The sequence below is a fragment of the Parasteatoda tepidariorum genome, chromosome X1 (assembly GCF_043381705.1).
Source record: "Parasteatoda tepidariorum isolate YZ-2023 chromosome X1, CAS_Ptep_4.0, whole genome shotgun sequence".
NCBI lineage: Eukaryota > Metazoa > Arthropoda > Arachnida > Araneae > Theridiidae > Parasteatoda > Parasteatoda tepidariorum.
The window spans coordinates 3090705-3108844 of NC_092214.1; the positions used below are offsets into that span (position 1 = coordinate 3090705).

At 28.1% G+C, this 18140-nt stretch overlaps 1 protein-coding gene across 2 annotated transcripts in view; it reads right to left on the reverse strand.

Moving 5' to 3' along the window:
• Nucleotides 1–15156, reverse strand: part of LOC107451627 (T-cell leukemia homeobox protein 3) — an 89047-nt gene extending 73891 nt beyond the window's left edge. For both annotated transcript variants that reach the window (XM_071187678.1, XM_016067783.3), the window contains exon 1: nt 14646–15156. In XM_071187678.1, the coding sequence (XP_071043779.1) occupies nt 14646–14970 (325 nt within the window). In that variant the 5' untranslated portion in view covers nt 14971–15156. The remainder of the gene's footprint in view (nt 1–14645) is intronic.
• Between the last annotated feature and the right edge of the window lie 2984 nt (nt 15157–18140).

Below are 18140 nucleotides of genomic sequence, written 5' to 3' on the forward strand. Positions count from 1 at the left end.
ATAATAAATATAATAAATATAATAAATATAATAAATATAATAAATATAATAAATATAATAATAAATATAATAATGAATGGAATAAAAAACTATTAGAAATTGTTTATGTTTGGATAAAAGAATTTTATAATTAGGTTTTTTTGACTTATATCAAAAGATTCTCGAGATATACTAGTAACATTTCTTTTTCAGAACTATATATTTCAGCTCATGTTTTAATACTCAAAAATTCCGTCGTAAAAAGAGTCTTTGCGGCTGGTCTTGTAGAGTAATTAATAGTTAGCATATCACCCCAATTATGATCGACACTTAGTAGGTGAAAACTTTGCTGCAAAATATATTGTTGAAAACGCTCATTATTCTTTTTAAACAGATAGACCAAAATTATGAATAGAATCTTTTAAAATACCAATGATTGCCTTATTGCTTAACCATTAATGTGAAAATTAATTTTATTAAATTTAATTACAATGAAACATTGAAAGAAAAGAAAACGATGTTACACCAATGCAATATTCGACGAACTAATCTCATTGGAACAATGCAACTAAAGTCCTTTTTACGATTTTATTAAGTTAGGATCATATTGGTTTTTAACATTACCGAGAGATTAAGAAAAATATGGCTTAATTGACAGGAGCGGACGGAAATTAAATACTATAAAATTATTTAATATAATTCTTAGAATCAGATAAAATTATATTTATTACATATTTAAATGTATCCATAACCTTGTGCAGAATAGAATAGATTTGTTTAAGTAATAATGTATTCGCGACAAATCTTTTCGTGCTTGATTAACATAAACAGACTCCAATATTGGAGTTTTCGGAGGTATCCGTGAAAGGTTGACGGGTCTTTATTTAACTACACTTTTAAAAGTGCATATGAAAATTCGTTAACTTGAAGTGTTCGTTGACACGATAATTTGGGTTGTTCAACGCATACATTACACGACAGTTTGTTCAAAATAAAATAACATACAATATTATTAAAAAAGGTTTTGCATGGACCAAATAATCAACCTATTACAGATTAAGAGCAATTCACTTTTAAAACTAAAAGATGTTCTCTAGAGTTATTACTACGATTCTGAAAGTACCCTAAATTGATTTGATTACCATAAAATCTTAATTAATGCCTTTTTTATCTTCATATTGGAAAACATTTTTTTTTTAAATTCAAATTGATGGAATATCACAAGGATATAACTTCTTCGTCACTTCTTTTTATACTATTATGAAGAAAAAAAAATTCTTTACACTAAATTTCAACTTTTTTTTAACATTTATTGATGATTTAATTACCTTTAATTTTCAATATGTTTATAATTTTGTTAACTAATATTTATCCCGAGGAATCGACGCCTGGTAGTCATGACGATGATATTTTAATTTATATGGATTTAAGTATTAAAAAGGAATATTTCTGCATCTTTACGATAAAAGAATTATTTTAAGTTAATTATAAATAAATTAATTGTATAGAATTCAAATGTTTCTAAAAATATTAATTTAAATGTTATTTTTACAAATCGGTTTCATTTTTTAGTGGGTTTTTTTTGGTGCTATTGAAATATAAAGCTTTGGCTATATTAATACAATTTTAGAAAGCACTACTTTTGTGGATATTTTCGTATGATGAAATTGTATCTTTTCATTGTTAATTTTTGTAATTTTCACCTAAGTAATTAACTAGAAGTAATTAAGATATTAGCAAAGCAAATAAAACTAAACAAAGCTAAAATATTATCTGATATAAAAGGAATATATGGGAAAACAAAAGTGGGCACAATATAAATAAAGCAACTATTCACTTGCCCAGCATATTAGCTGACCGACATCCACACATGAAAGCCTCAGGGGATAGAGCGTTCACATTCCAATGAGGTTCGAATCCCAGCGATGGCAGGTTGATACGAAATCCGCACCTGGCTCGCACCGACCACAGTGTTGACGTAAAATTTCCTCAGTGGTAAGACGGATCATGGGTTAGAGTCCCCTTGCCGTCAGGCTATCAGTGGGAGGTTTTCGTGGTTTCCTCTCATGTCACGCAAATGTGGGTTAGTTCCATTAAAAAGTCCTACACGAAGGCAAATTTCTCCCAATACTTGATCAAAAAGTTACCTTGGCTTCTGGATTGGGCTCAAAACTACAAGGCTACGGAGTTAAACATTGGTTGTCGTAAACTCAAAATTGGGTTAGCTGTTTAAAGACGGTTATAAGAAAAAACGGTGTATGATCGTGCATGCCGTGCCAAGAGCATGCCGTGTGTGTTCAATAGGATTAAGGTCAGGGAACATCATGGGCTATTCCACTCGATGAATATTTTTAATTAGAGGTATTCTCCCCCCTACTGAATACTGTATTTGCGGGGGTAATCGTTCTCCATAAACATGAACTTTGGTCCATATGCTCCGCGAAAATCATAGGATGCGACGACATTGTCCTCGTACCGCTAACATGTCAGAGTATCTCTATCGAACACATGAAGATCGGTATGCTCGTCTGCCATGTCTGTTCAGACCTAGACTCTGGATTCTCTCCGGATGAGTACAGGTCTCAAGTAACTGTCCAGACTGAATCACTGCCCCCAATCATTCTCTGTCCAAGACAGGTGTTCTCAGAACCATAAGAGACAGTCCTCTTTGTGATTCACAATCAAAGTTACTGCGGGGCACCTGGAACATAGGCTGACTGCTTTAATTGTCTGTGCAATTGTTATCCTTGAAGTGGATATTCCTGTTGCATTATACGGGTTGCGAAACAGTTGTGTCGCGGATTCATCCCTTTTGGCTATTTGTATCAAATAACGAGCTTGATCAGGCGTTGTTGCCCTTTTACGGGCTTGACCAGGTTGACTGTTTCTGTCTCTGTAAACTGTTTCCATAGAGCACAATTGACGAAACCCCAAGGTCCCTGCAACAAGTGGCCTGTGATTGGACCGAAGATAATCCTCCAACTATCCGCCTATCGCCTAGACCACTGGTCCCCAACTCCGCGTACTTGTACCATTTTGTAGAAACAAATGGCCACTCGAGAAACATTTCCATTATATTTACAATGGTGTATTACCCTCGGGTGTGCGCAGAAACAACCCTCGTGTATTACCCTCAGGGAGAACAGAAACAAGCCTCTCCAATGCATGTAACTATATTTTAATTTGAAAGCATGCTTAGATAACAAATAAATTAAAATTATAAAAATCAAAACATTCTAAAATAGTAGCAATCTACCCCACCAGGGGACCACGTTAAAATTAGAAAACGTTGACTAGTCCGTGGCGATCAAAAGGCTTGGGAGCACTGATCTAGACGACTGGCCTTACTATCGATGTGGGTAAACAAATAAATTCAAAAACAAGGATTAGGCTAGGCTTCAATGATTCAAAACGCCTTTATTCTACAAGCTTCGGTGAGTAAATGAGATGCACAAACACGATCATAGCGCCACTGTCTTGCAACAAAGGTGTCCGCGAAAAGCTTAGCTATCATTTGATACCTGATTCGCATATATTTTATTATTTTTATGAGGAATAGAAATATATATATATATACATATATTATTAAAATTTTTTTAAAAATATTAAAACCATTTTGAACTCTGAAAGATACCAATTTTTGCACCCCTTTAAACATAACAATTTTAAACTTATTAAATTATGAAGCGAAAATGGATAAATAAATGCTAAAAATAGGACTTTTTGAGTTTTGTTTAATGTCGAATAAATTTAGGATGGACATCATGAAATAATGACCTAAGCTTATGAAAATATGATGATTAATTAAAAAGCTATTTAGGAAAAATCGTTTTTTTTTCTTTTCTTTTTTTTCGTAACTGTTCAAGTTGCTTTATACAATTGTAGAGTTTAAAAATTACACATTCATACTAAATATAAAATTGAAAATGGTTTATTTTCAAGTTCTCATTCATTAATTTTTCTCAACAATTAGTGGACGAAAAAATTCAAGTTTCGGCAATTAAACTGCGGCCATTTTTTTATTTAAAAATTTTAAAAATTTAAAGTGTTGTCCATTTTCTCTGCTAGTACCTTTGTCAAAAGGTCATTTGGTTTAATTGCTGTTCAGAGAACTAAATTGGATAACCAGAACAGAGGGCGTCATTGACATACCAATCACGCTTTTGCTGCCTTAGAACTTTAATTAATTTAGAAGGATGTGTCGAAAATGCGGATTATTCGAAACTTGACATTCGTTTGAATGATAAGAAATTACGGTAAAACATGTGGAAAGTTGAAATTTAGAAGAAAAAAAAGGGTGCCAGTTCAATATTTCCGAAGAGCCAGGAAAAGTAATTTAATTGAGAAACATTTTCGAAAGTTAATTTAAATGATGATTCCTAATAAGACAAATAAATGGTATAAATTAATCTTAAAATATAGTTATTCTGTCATGTCAGCAAATAATGTAATGTTTCTAATATTTGTCAATTCTCTCTCTAAGGCATTAATTCGGGTAGCAAAATGAATATTTTTTTAAAAAGAAAAGCTATTCTGAATATTTTAAATTTATTTTTCTTCCAAAGTATTCCATTTCCTGAGAGTCACCCTTATGTATATCTTTGTATCGAACATCATATGCTTATTTGATTTAAAAGTGTCTTTCTCTAATTTTGTATTTCATTTTATTTTATTTTATATATATTTAATTTAATACATATCTTATTTTATTTTAGTTATATTTTATTTTTATTTATATTTCATTTTATTTATATTTCATTTTATTCATATTTTAATTATATTTTATTTTATTTTATTTCATATTTAATACTGTAAAGTTAACAAAAACAGTTATTCCTCTGTAACCTATGTTATAAACTTTAAAAAAGCAAATTCAATTTTTTGTTGGAGGTCTCTTTAAGGTTAATAACTAGGAGGAAATTATGCAGGATTTTCTTTTAATATGTATCCTTATCTTAAATAAATGTATTGGAGGATATTAGAAACACCTGCGGTTACGCCTACTGTAGTTTCGTGAATTTGCTTTTTTCTTAAATTCCCAAATGTGTACACTTTTTTGTTTCTAAAGTAAAAGAACATTTTAAAAGCAGCTTTTTCAATGTTAGTTGAAAGATATCACAAATAATAATTATTATTTTTAGAAATGCCACATTTTTTGTTAAAAAAGACGCATTTTTATTATTTTGGCAATCATTTAAATGCCTTTTGTGATTTTTAACAGCCATTTCTTCAGGAAATCACTTGATGAACCTTGAAAGATTTGTCGAAATTGTATCATTTCACAACTGCATCATCTCACATGCGTATTATCTTAGCGCATTTTGATGTTAAAACCGTTTTATGACTTATACTTGCAAGCGGAATTTTATTTAATCGCATCTGATTTTCTCAAATGTGTGTCCCGAATATTTTGTCAAATTGGGAAGAATTGCGTTACGCTTAAAGCTTTAGATCTCGAAGGAAATTAAAATTGTTGGTTTAAAAAAAAAAAAATCGTTCAGAGCATTTCAAATAAACGGTTTCTTAAAAATCGGAAAAAAAATATTTAAATAATTTTGAGTACCCAGTTTTTGAATCAAAGTTTTTCTAAAATTTTAAGTTTAAAATTTACTAAAAAATTTTCATTTAAACAAAAAAATAAGCTTAATTAAATAAGCGCAAAATTTCATTTCATTTTGCGCTTATTTAATTTCATTATTCCTCAAATTATCAGGATTAAAATATCGTCTAAATCTGTTTAATACCAATCTGAATAAAGAAAATATATATTAATGGCATTTTTTTAAGTTAAAAGTTATTGCTTTCTTAAAATTTTAATCAACATTTTCATTTATTAGAAAAGTAATTACTCATGAATGATGATATTAAAATATCTTCAGTCTTTTACGACGGTCCTCTTCTTAATTATTTTAAATATGTCTTAAGCGAAGTTGCCCTTCTATCTATTTCTTTTCGCAATTTCTCGTCCCTTTAACATCACTGCCCTAATTAACGTTTTAGCAAATTAATAACCTTTCACGAGCGCTCTATTAATTTAATTGTTTAGAAGGAGGAAAGATGCGAGAAAATTAGTGCGTAATGCTTGGGTATGAGAAGATTAGAAATTAATTAAGTATAACAATTTGTCTCTGCCATTTGCGTAGAACAAAATTTTTTATCAACGTTCCTGAAATGAGTGACGCTTTCTTCTGTTTCATCGAAAGTAAACATTTTGCCTGGAATTGTATAAATTATTGTGTACAATAGTTACAAAAACATTTATTTCAAAAGTTCTAATTCAGCTAATAATCTGTTATAAGAAATACTTTTAAAATATACAATTATGCAGGTACCTTTGAATTTATTCCTCAAAGCAGTCTCAAATTTCATAATTTAATCTTTTAAATTTAGCCTATAAAAACACAAATAATATGATAAAAGAAAAAATTAAAATAACTTTTATTATTAATGTTGTCAGAATCGAATTTCAAATTTTAATTTTCGAAATAAAATTTAAAAAACATGGTTTTTTTTAAAATAAAAAATTCATTTTTCAGGTACTATTAGACAAATTTCGCATTTTGTCATGTGAAATTACATTCTTCAATGAAGTATAGAATTGTATACCTAACGATTCAAAATTTTTTCGACTACTACTAAAAAGAATGATAAATAGTTAATAAAAGTTTTTTGTTGCAATGGAACTATATTTGGTTAAATGAATTTTATAATTGTGAGCAAATATTTTTCAATTCACTTAAAAAGTTCTCATGAAGAAATACACAAAAGCTAAAATTAACATTAAGGGGTCCAAACTTTGGACAGCTCTCCTGATCATACTATTGGGAGCATATATCACAAATTTTAGCTACCTCCTATATTTTGGGGGTCTGAAATCCAAATCCATCGAAAACGTTACGTTTTTTTCAATGAAAGAACGTTTTCTTTCTGATTTTGTTACTTAAAATATCATCTGTGCTAATTAATTAGAATATTTGAAGTAATTCAATTGAAACTTTAAGATTAAGTCCTAGAACGTGAAGATCCGATTATTAGATCAAAAGTTTTTCAGGTTGGTCCGATTATTTTTCTACGCTCTGTACGAATACATCGTGGGCAAATTCGTCAGGGAATTGTCAAATTTTTATATGAAATTCAATATTTTTTAACCAAAAGAGGGATTTCCAGAAATTATGAATCTAATTTAACTTCGTGTATTCATTCTTTTCAAGAATTTCAGAGCACTATAAAATGATGCAACTAACGAAGGAACAAACTGAAAATATATCGTTTGTGATCATTAGATCTTCAGAGCGCAAACACGACGTATTTTTGAAAGATATTAAAACAAATAAGTATTTATTTTCACAGAAAATATACTTAAAGTTTAAATATGTCGATAAATTATCTTTCGTAAACAGAAATATTGAAGAGCTGTTTGGATATTCAAATGAAATAATACAATCTTCTTGGAAATTTTAATTCTACAATTTTCTCGGATGACCTCATTTTTCTGAAATGAATATTCCGACATTTTTTTGAGATGCTGGATTGTGACATTTAGGAAATGGAATTGATTGAATTTTAAGAAAATTCAGCATCGGTAAAAAGAGACGTTTTACTGAAGCATTTGAGTATGCAGGTTAATAAACACAGAAAAAAAAATTACGTACTGTATGGTTGAAACATTTCTGGTAAAAAGAAGAAAAAACAAAATTTTTGTAATAAACCTTTAAAATATACGGTATTTAAAAACCATTCTTTTGGTAATTTTTCCGTTCGTATGGTAATAGCTTATCGGGAGTTCTGGTTTTCACAATTATAGTTTTATTACCACACATTTAGTAAAAAATACAAAACTGGAAAGGAAATTCAACCGAATAAATGGTTTCTATACCAATCTCTAAGGTATCATGATAAAATTGCCAAATTCTACGGCATTTATTAAATGTTGTCACATATTATAGAACCACATTTTATTCTTAATTTTTTCCAAAATCATTAAAAACACTGTAAAAACATTGAAACACTGTAAATGTTACCCTATTCTGCCATAAATTTTTTCCCTCAGTGTAAACATTGTATTCAAAAGTCAGAAAGCCGGTATCAAAGGAATGCTTAAATAGTTGTTTTTGAATGGGGTATGGTATATTTGCTTATAATCTTAAATGGACTAATTTTGAAATGTAAAAAAAGGCATTAAGGCAGACTCTTAAAAATGACACGAAATGAATGATTATTTTTTAATGTTTTAGAAAAAATTCATAAAAAAAATTACATTTCATCTATTTATGACTATTTTAAAACAATTTTTTGAATAAAAATGGTGAGAAATCGTCATATTTATTAGAAATATTAACTTCTACGTAAATTCAAGCATAAATTATTTTCAAATGTTAAACAAAATATAATTTTGTATAGAAAGGGTTTTAAAAATATATTAAGAAATAATTTCCAAGAACAGAAACGCAAAACTCTAGCACAAATTATATTACTTGGAAAATGTATTTTAGAATCACTTTGAACCAGTTATTGAAATAAGATAATATTAAGAATAATCTAAGGTAATAATAAGAATAATATAAGATAATAATAAGAATAATATAACATGGTAATAAGAATAATAATAAGATAAATAATAAGAGTTTAAAGTATTGAATAGCATTTTTAATTATTTTTAATGGATATATTTTTTCACGCTTGCAGGTGATTAATACAAATTTTTAAAAATCATAACAATATTAGTAACTTTTAAATAATATAAATCCATCGGAGCCTCTTAAATAAAAATAGTATTCAAACATAGTATTTCATTAATTTTTTATTATTATTTATTTTACAGCAATTTGTTTAAAATAGCTTCTAAATGATCGAAAATTAATTCTGACATATTTTAGAGGAATGAAAAATTTGCTTTATATCATTCTAATCAAATTTTTAAACATAATATTCTTAAGAAAGAGTATTATTTTTCTCAATCAAAATTTATATTACTTTCAACTTTATATAAACTCTCTATTGTATCTAAACTTTCTAAAATCCTGATAGAATTTTAAGCCAGTCAAACTTATAATTAGTATAGATCTTATAAAATGATAGAAATTAAGTCGCTAAAAGTATGTTAGTTTGAAAAATTAGAATTATAAATGAGAGTTTTTATGAAAGAGAGATAAGCCTTATATATTTTGAAATATTGATTTCTGACGCGTTGTTCGGCCAAACTGAACAAAATAGATCTAAAAAAAAATCTCTTCGTTTCTGTCAAAAATGTTCTGAACAAATATTTCGTCATATTTAGAAAATTACTATCTTCATTAAAAGGATTTTTTTCAAAATCATGAATTAACTTATCAATTAACATAATTGATTCTGAACAACATTAAGGTTTTAAGCCACACTGTTTTCATAGACATGCGAGAATAAACAGGGTAAAAAAGATGTTTTAGGAATTCCAGAATAAAAAGTTAGAAAGAAGTTTCGTCAAATATTCGTATTTCATAAAAAACAGAGTCGCAAAACATACTGGAAGCAAAGAATTAGGCAGCATAAAAAATTGAAATAAAGTTATAGAAATAAATAAAGAAGGACTATTTGAGTTTCCACGTAAAAATATTTATAATTATATCAGTTTAATTATTAAAGTTATGATGAACATCTTAAATGTAAGAAAATTTACCTCAAAAATGTGATTCATGAAATTTGACGTTTTAATTTAACTAATTGCCTCATACGAATTGCATTTTTGAAGGCTATTTTTACTGACAGAATAAATATTGAAACGAGAAAAAAAATTCTTTACAGATTTATTTCTTTCACTTTGCTCTTTCCCAGTTTGCGTGAAATTTCGCTTTCCTAACTCCAAATATAAAAAATTGATATTTTAATTTACTTAATCAAAACATTCAGTAGTAAAATAATGTTTAAACACGTTACTTTTTCTTCAATTAATGTTAAACAACGTGTGCTTAATTAGTCTTAGCAGGACAATGGCAGACTTTTATATATAATATATATATATATAAAGAATATGCAGAGATGCCAACTGCTCCGGGCATGCCAAAATAATTTAAAAAAGCGGTAANTATATATAAATTATTTTATTATTTACTCATATATATTATATTCAGTACATAAAATAAGAAAGCGCACCTTTAACAAATTTTGATCTAATGATTAGATTTTTTCGCGTATTAAGATTTTTTTAAATAATCAGAGGGATTAAACTTAAATATTCTAAAATGTTCGAGCTAATGATATGTTAAATTAAAAAAACACCTCAAAAAGTAGCCGCAAATAGTATTAAGTTGTCAAAAATTTGGCTCCTTAATATTAATTCCACTTTTTTTCATGCTTAATAGCATCAAAAAAGTAATTTTAAATTTTCGAGAAGTATTTGACCGATTCCGTTAACATTCTGGATTATGTCATTCAAAAAGATGAATAACATTTTTCAATATTCTCTGTTATATTATTAGAGAAAGATATAATGAATCTGAACTTCCTTTAACAGTCGTTCTTTACCGTCATTCATTTAACAAGGTTTATTTTAAAATACTTTCTTTATTTCGAGTTCATACTTATAATTGAAATTTTTTTTTTATTTTAAAAAAACTACATGGTTATAATTATTCTTCTCGTTACTAGTTACAAAAATAGTAAGCATGTATTTCTAGCGCATTATATTTAAATGGATTTGCTGTATTTTAATTAATTATTTAAGAAATAAGTATCTTTTGTAGTGCCAAAAATCGCTTCTCTTTTATTAATGATTTAAAATTTTTTTTTTTAATTTTTCGCTTTTTATTTAACAAAGTAAAATTATCCTTATTTTTCCTTTTGATTTGATGTTATTTAAAATGAATCTTGTAAAATTTTGACTTAAACATATTGATGACAAAAATGATTTTTTTTGCAAAGTTATATAATTGTAAAACTAAACTAAACTCGGTGGCGCGACAGCCCATAGAAGGCCAAGGCCTACTGCGCCCATGTCAGTTTTCTTGACCTCGGGCTCTGGGGTGCAAGAGCAGATGTTCCGATTAGGTGGTCAGCCGAACGCGAAACCCCCAGAGTTTAGTTCCCAAGCATGCTTGGTACTTATATATCTCCCCACAGCAGGGATGAAAGACTGAGTCAACCTTGCCCGGCCCGAGGATCGATCCTAGGACCTGTGACACGGGAGCGCGAAGCACTACCACTCAACCACCGGGCATCGTTATATAATTGTATCTATCGGAAATAATGATCATTATTTTTTTAAAAAAAAGTTATAGCTGGTTCTTATTTAATAATACTATTGGAATCTCTTATTATATACTTTGTGAGTATTGTTATTTGAAAATATATGATTTCACTAATTTATTTCATTATTCACCACAATACGGTGAATAGCCATTATATTGTAAATAAGTAGTCATGTCATATTATATCACCATTCCTTTATTTCAAGAAGTTAAGCAAAATATATGTATTCAACATAATTTATATACAATGAAACTTATATGAATTTATACAGTTGTTCTTTTTGAAAAGGGGATCACTTAGTTTAAATGTTATCGTTTTGACACTGAGGAAAATCCTTGCGTGTATAAATTGCGTGATGGACACTCGGAGAAAAGAAATTCTGGTAAAATTACCGTACTGCTTATTAGTGACGTTTCTGGTTGTAAAAAATGTAAATAAAAATCATGTGATTGCAGTTTACCGGAAATTCTGGTATTTAAAATTATAGTTCTTATTAACAATCATTTAGTAAAAAAATTACAAAATTAATAAGTAATTCTAACCAACTAAATGGTTTTTATGTCATGCTCAATTTTACCAAAATCATTACCAGAGCGCTTCGGTAAATATCACAAAGCTTTTTCGGTGTTCCCATAAGGCTAGAAACATGGTAAATTTTACTATATTATATTATTATTTTAAGTTAGTTTTACTATACTATTCATTTTATTTTATTATAGTTTGAACCATAAATTTTTTTTCTCAGTGCAGAATATATTGGATAGTATTTCATGTCATTCTCTCACTTTAAATTTAAAAATATTCTTTCTGCCTTTACTAACTGTTTATGTAATTATCTCTTATATTTTGATCTCTTATGTTTCTATTAGCGAGAGTAATTGGTATTAATCTAGTTGGTCGACATTTCAAATTACAATGATAAATAAGAAATGTGTAAAGTTTGATCCAAGTAAACTGTCGGGCAGTCTTATGGCAAATAAATATCTTATTCTTTAAGTATAGTAAATTTTGTTTCAGGACAAAAATACAGAGAAATACTCTATGAAAGTATTAAATATAGTATTCTATGAAAGTATCTTACAATGTGCAAAAAAATGCTAAAATATAAAAATTATCCGTTTTATTTATTAATCGAAAACGATTAAAAAAATTTTGATGAATCGAATTTTTTTTTAATTTCTTTTTATTGCATTTATGACTTAACTTTCTTCTAAACTTCAGATTACGCATTTTCTGCAAGTTTGGATTTTAGGAGGTTAGATTAATTTTTGAAATGTAAACAGGTACGGTGACTCTTATTTAAATTTTTTGATCATTCAAAGCACTATATTCATCAAAAGAAAGATCGATTACGTATGAAGATAAATACATGAGGGTCTCAGGAGATTATATTAATATTTGAAATTTAAACAAATTCTTTGACTCTACTTTAATAACAATGGAGGCGATCCTTAGATGGCGATGTATCGATGTGTAAAGCAGCTAGCTAAAAACAAAGTCAGCCCCGCTTTATTACTATTAAATTTTATATAATTTGACTACAGTTTAATCACCAAACAGACGGTGAGAATTTGAAATAACCCTTAAGTGAAACATTTTTGTGGCGGTTAAAGAAATAAAGCAGCTTAAATAGTCAAAAATGGATATTCGATTTAATTGCGACAGTGAATTAAAGTGTTATACATTTGTATTGAATGAAAAGTTAGCCGCTTATTTGATTGTTAAGAAGAGAATAAAATATTATCTTTTTATAAAAAGTAATAAAAATTAAATAATTGGTTCGATTTAATTTAATTAAAATGGGATTAAAAATTAATTTTATGAAGAAATGTCATGACATAAACATCTTTTCCAAATATTCCTTGGAATGAAAGTTTTGATTGTCTATTAAGGTTGTTTCAATGATCGGCACTTTATTTCGACATGCCCAGATGAAAATATCTCTTGGCCATTTTATAATGGAAAGTTGGTGATTTAATTGAAGTAGATAGTGAAAACAGGATAAAAACCATAATAAAAATTTTATTTCGTTGCAGACCTCGAATTTAAAAAGAATATTTTCCAAGTGACATATCAAGTCATGACACAACCTGTCTAACCAAATTAAAAGTAATACAGGAGAGATCGAAAAAAGGAAAAAAGAAATGTTTAAATAATTTGGATTTCGTTAAAGTACATTGTCGGAATAATAAATACACTTGCATTGAAATAAACATTTATTGAGAATATTCATTCTTTATAAAATCGAAGTAAATGATTTAAAGAGGAATGATTAAATTTATGAAATAAAGAAAAGCTAGGTAATGCCTTTCAAGAGGTTATATTTATATGTGAAATTTAAACGGTAAGTACGGTCTTTTAATTATTTGACTAATTAAAGCACTTTATTCATCAAAAGAATGATCAACGAGATGACCTTATAAGGATCGGAAGATTATAAATATAATAATCTCAGAAGATTATATTAATATTTGAAATTTAAACCGTTCGTTAACTCTTCTTTTAATTATTTGACCAAAGTTTTATATTCATAAGAAGAATAATCAACAACATGACTGTAAATGAGGACAACTTGATCCCAAACTTAAAGCGAAATAAAATTTAATTAAGCGAAATTTTATAGTGAAAGTAGTTTTCCCCTGGATTTTAAAGTTTTACAATTAAATTGTGATGACAATTTGTGATATTTTTCATTTTTATACAAAATGTACTTACTTTTTAATATTTTTTATACTCAAAATTGTAATTTTGATTCGCTATTTTTACTAATCAGTAAGTACTTTTTGCACGTTGCTTTTTAAAAACTGTACTCTTTGCCTTAAAATTATTACTTCAAGTGCTATGTACTTTTATTCATTAATTTTTAAAGATTTGCATTCCCATGTAGATAAATAACAATTATTTCGAATGGCAGTTTTTCAAAAAGTACAGTTAAAATAAACTTTAAAGGTTGTTTAGAAAATCATTCGTCTACATAACGTTTCTCAAAATTACTCATTTTTTTAGCCTCTTTTATCTATATATCTTTCTGAGACTGTAGTTTTAAATTATGGCAGAGTAAACTATTTTTACTTGCAAATTAGTAGCTAAAAAGAAAGTTAACTCCTATTTATTTTTTAAAAAAAAACTCGAATTAACCGAAATGATTAATATTTTAATTATTACATAATAAATGATAACTGAATTGCGTAATTCTTCACATTTTGGTCAAGAAACAAAATCCATTAAACTCAAATAATAAAATGCCATAAAATGAACCATTCTTTTTTATTGTCATTAAATACTCTAACTATATTTTTAGATAGAGGAATACCAAATATTTTAAAATACTTTGAGGTTTAAACGTTTTCTCATCCATTAGGCAATATTATTTTATTTTCCTTTATTTAAAAGTCTTTCAGCTGACTATCTCAAATAAAATAATTGTTTTAAAAGATATTTACCATGAAGTCTGTCTTTTACTAATGGACCCATCCATGGAAATGGTGTAGCATAGGGCCTATGTGCTGGAACTCTTATGACTGTTCCGGTGTCAAAGGCTGGCATTTCGGCTAACAAAGTCGGACAGCAGGCCATTTCATCTGATATCCTTTTTTTTTCATCACCTAATAGTCTTGAAATACTGAAAGATAATCTTGGTTTCGCAACTAGCGGCGACGAATTGTTATTACTGTACAGATGATTGTTGTTAAGCGTAGGGGATGATGACACCCGACCACTGTTAGCCGATCCTGCTCTGCTGCTGACCGCACTATCGGCATCATCCATCTTGTTATAACTTTAAATAACTTGAATGAACAGATTATGGGAACACAAGAAGTGTTCCCATTTGCGTTCAATATTGATTAAAATGATCAAAAGTGAGAATATTAAGTGACAACTACAAGATTTTTCTCAGACTAGTTTTTATCATTCTCACCGCTTTGTTGTCTGTTCAGAGACCGGCTCCAAAAGTTACCTGGCGAACGAGTTTTTGTTGATAATGAGCCTTTTCTTCACTTCCCCCGCGTGGGTCGGACGAACATCCTAATTGGCCAATCAGATGTTCGTCCGTCGATCGGAGCGCCCCCCCTCCCGTCCCGCTACATGCAATTACAGTTTGCTTTGCCCCGCCTTTACTTGTACTATCTGAAAGCTTTCGTCAATTGATTATGACAATAGGTTTCGCTATTACAGATTCTCTTCTTTTTTTATATTCCTGTGGTTAATTTACCTCTTTTTTATTAAGTGTTAATACGGTTTTTTACGTCATATATGAAATCGCTTTTGCTATGAAGTTAATTTGGTAATGCACTTTATAAAATTAATTATATATTACAATCTTAGACATTTTAAGACATTTGGGTAGAAATAAAATTTCAAACGAGTTTTATAAAATTAAATAAAAATGTAATATAATATAAAAATGTTGAAATACAATGTTACTGTAGTTTTTTTTTTTTTTTTTTTTTTTTTTTTTTTTTTTTTTTTTCAATTTTCAATAAGTCATTGATTTCATGAGTAAAAAATGAAAAAGTAAACAAAAAAAATTAAAACAGAAAATATTATTTAGTCATCAATAAATTTCGATTTTATAAAATTAGATATATTGAAAAATTGATTGTAATTCTTGATTTTTCGCACACTGACTATTCTGGAGAAGTCAAGCTGAATCGATTCAAAAGCAGTTTTTAAGTATCAAAAGTTCAATTTTGTACTTGATATTCCTTAATAGAGGCATTGTTTTTTATATACTTTTGTGTGTGATAAATTCAAAAAAATAACTAGGAAATAGAATTAATAGAATCAAGAACTATAATTTCCATACAATAATATTTTTAAAACTGTTATCTGCTTAGTTTTGAATTATTTAGACATGGAAAAGTTGATACGAAACAATACCTCGTGTGTCTAGATGGTAATTGCAGTGGCTTGGAAATGTCAAATGAAATATCTAATCTTTTAGTCCTCTCTATTTGGTTTTTATTCAATTCAAAGTAAGAAAATGTATTTTTATAGGTAGGAATTTTTCTTTAGTACAAGAGCCATTTTAAGCTACATGAAATGACCAAAAAAAAAAAAATCATTTTATTTATCTCAAATTCTATTGATGAATACAATACAAAAATAAAAATAAATGGTAAGAATTTGTTTATCTATCACAGAAACATTTAATAATTTCACCGATAAGTGTTTTACTTTTATTATAATTGCAAATAATGCTTCATGTTGGTGTATCTTTTTGTTTGAAAGTTGTAATACTTTAATGAAGGCTATCCTGAAATATATCAGATGACTCTTAGTCTAAAAAATTGCTATTTAATATAAATACAAACACATGAAAAATAATCAGAACTAACTAATATAAAACTTTTCAAAATCAACCGAAAATTTTGAAATGAGTGCTACTGATTTGAGATATGTTTTGTCCGCAACTCAAATATAGACTGGAGAATGATTAGAATATTTCATTGAAGTGCAATTTTAATACCATAGTGTAATTTTATTTTACGAATATAAGATGACCTAAAAACACATTTCATAGCATTATAATTCAATAAAATAAGTCTTATGTAAAAAATAAATAAATAAATAAATAAAAATAAAAATGGAAAAATATTGAATTCTTAGTACTACTTTTATTAGTAATATTTTAATCAAGTACATCAAATTAAGATTCAAACTGGTATACACTATAGAAATTACAGTGCAGAAAACAATGAGGCACCTCTTTTGACTACGATTTGTTGGGTTTATGTAGCGTTCTAGCTTCCATACTAATTTACGACCTCTTATTTATGACTCTTACAAAAATACTTATTAAGGGAAAAACTTAAAATAAACTTATTTAAATTGGGAAAAAAATGTGTTTTTCAGCGTAACGATAAGTACTTTCGTAACCCTTAGAAATCGGCCTTATTTTAAGTAAATTTTTGTGGTGCATTGCAAAAAATTTTGTTGTTGCCTTTTGGGATTGAGTTAAGCAGAGCATGTAATCGCATTTTTTCATTTACTTTTTCATTCTTACAGTTTAGCTTGTTCACGTTTTGATTGTTTGTTTACTGACAACACATATTTTCATGCGCATCATTTAATGAGCTTAAAAATGTTTACACAAAAATTATTTATAGTGTGAAGCGGCTTGAAAATCAATTGATTTCTACCGATGGAATCCAGCTTTTAAAACAATTTCATCTATGTTTAGATGCAAGAAAATGATGAAAAAGAATATTATATTAATTGAGTGGAAGTTTATATGTAAAATGATGATTCTCAAAATGATTTCTTTTCTAATAATGAGAAAACGAGTATTTATTAGCATGATTTATTTGTGCTATACTTACTTACTACACTAAAAATAGATCCATAAATCTAGAAGCTTAGGGTACATTTTTCTAACTGGCGGAGGAATGTCAGTTTTCCGCATCGAAAAGAGGAGTTGATACTTGAAACCTCGGTATTGATATCAGCTCTGACGTCACGTATCACAATCCATGTTTCAGCTTGTCTTGAGTTAGCCGTGTTGATTTTAGCGTCTTGTAAAATCGTCAAAAGTCACTTTACTACATGACCTGGGAGATATGGATTGTACAGTACTCAAGAAAAATAAATAAATAAATAAATAAAAATAGATGACCCAGAGTAACTTTTGATCTAATGATCTGATTTCCACGTTCTAGGACTCAATTTTAATGTCTCAAGGGGATGACCTCAAATATGCTAGTTAATAAACGCAGACGATATTTTAAGTAACGAAATCAGACACAAAAACGTACTTTCTCTAAATAAACATACAGTTCTTTTTTTTTGTTTTTTTTTTTTGTTGACGGATTAGGATTTCTGACCCAATCTGGTAATTAATTCTGGTAATTAAAGACGCAAAAGAAACTGCAGTATAAGTATAAAATTTATATTATGCTAAATTAAAATAAATTAAATTCTAGTACATTTAATGCTAA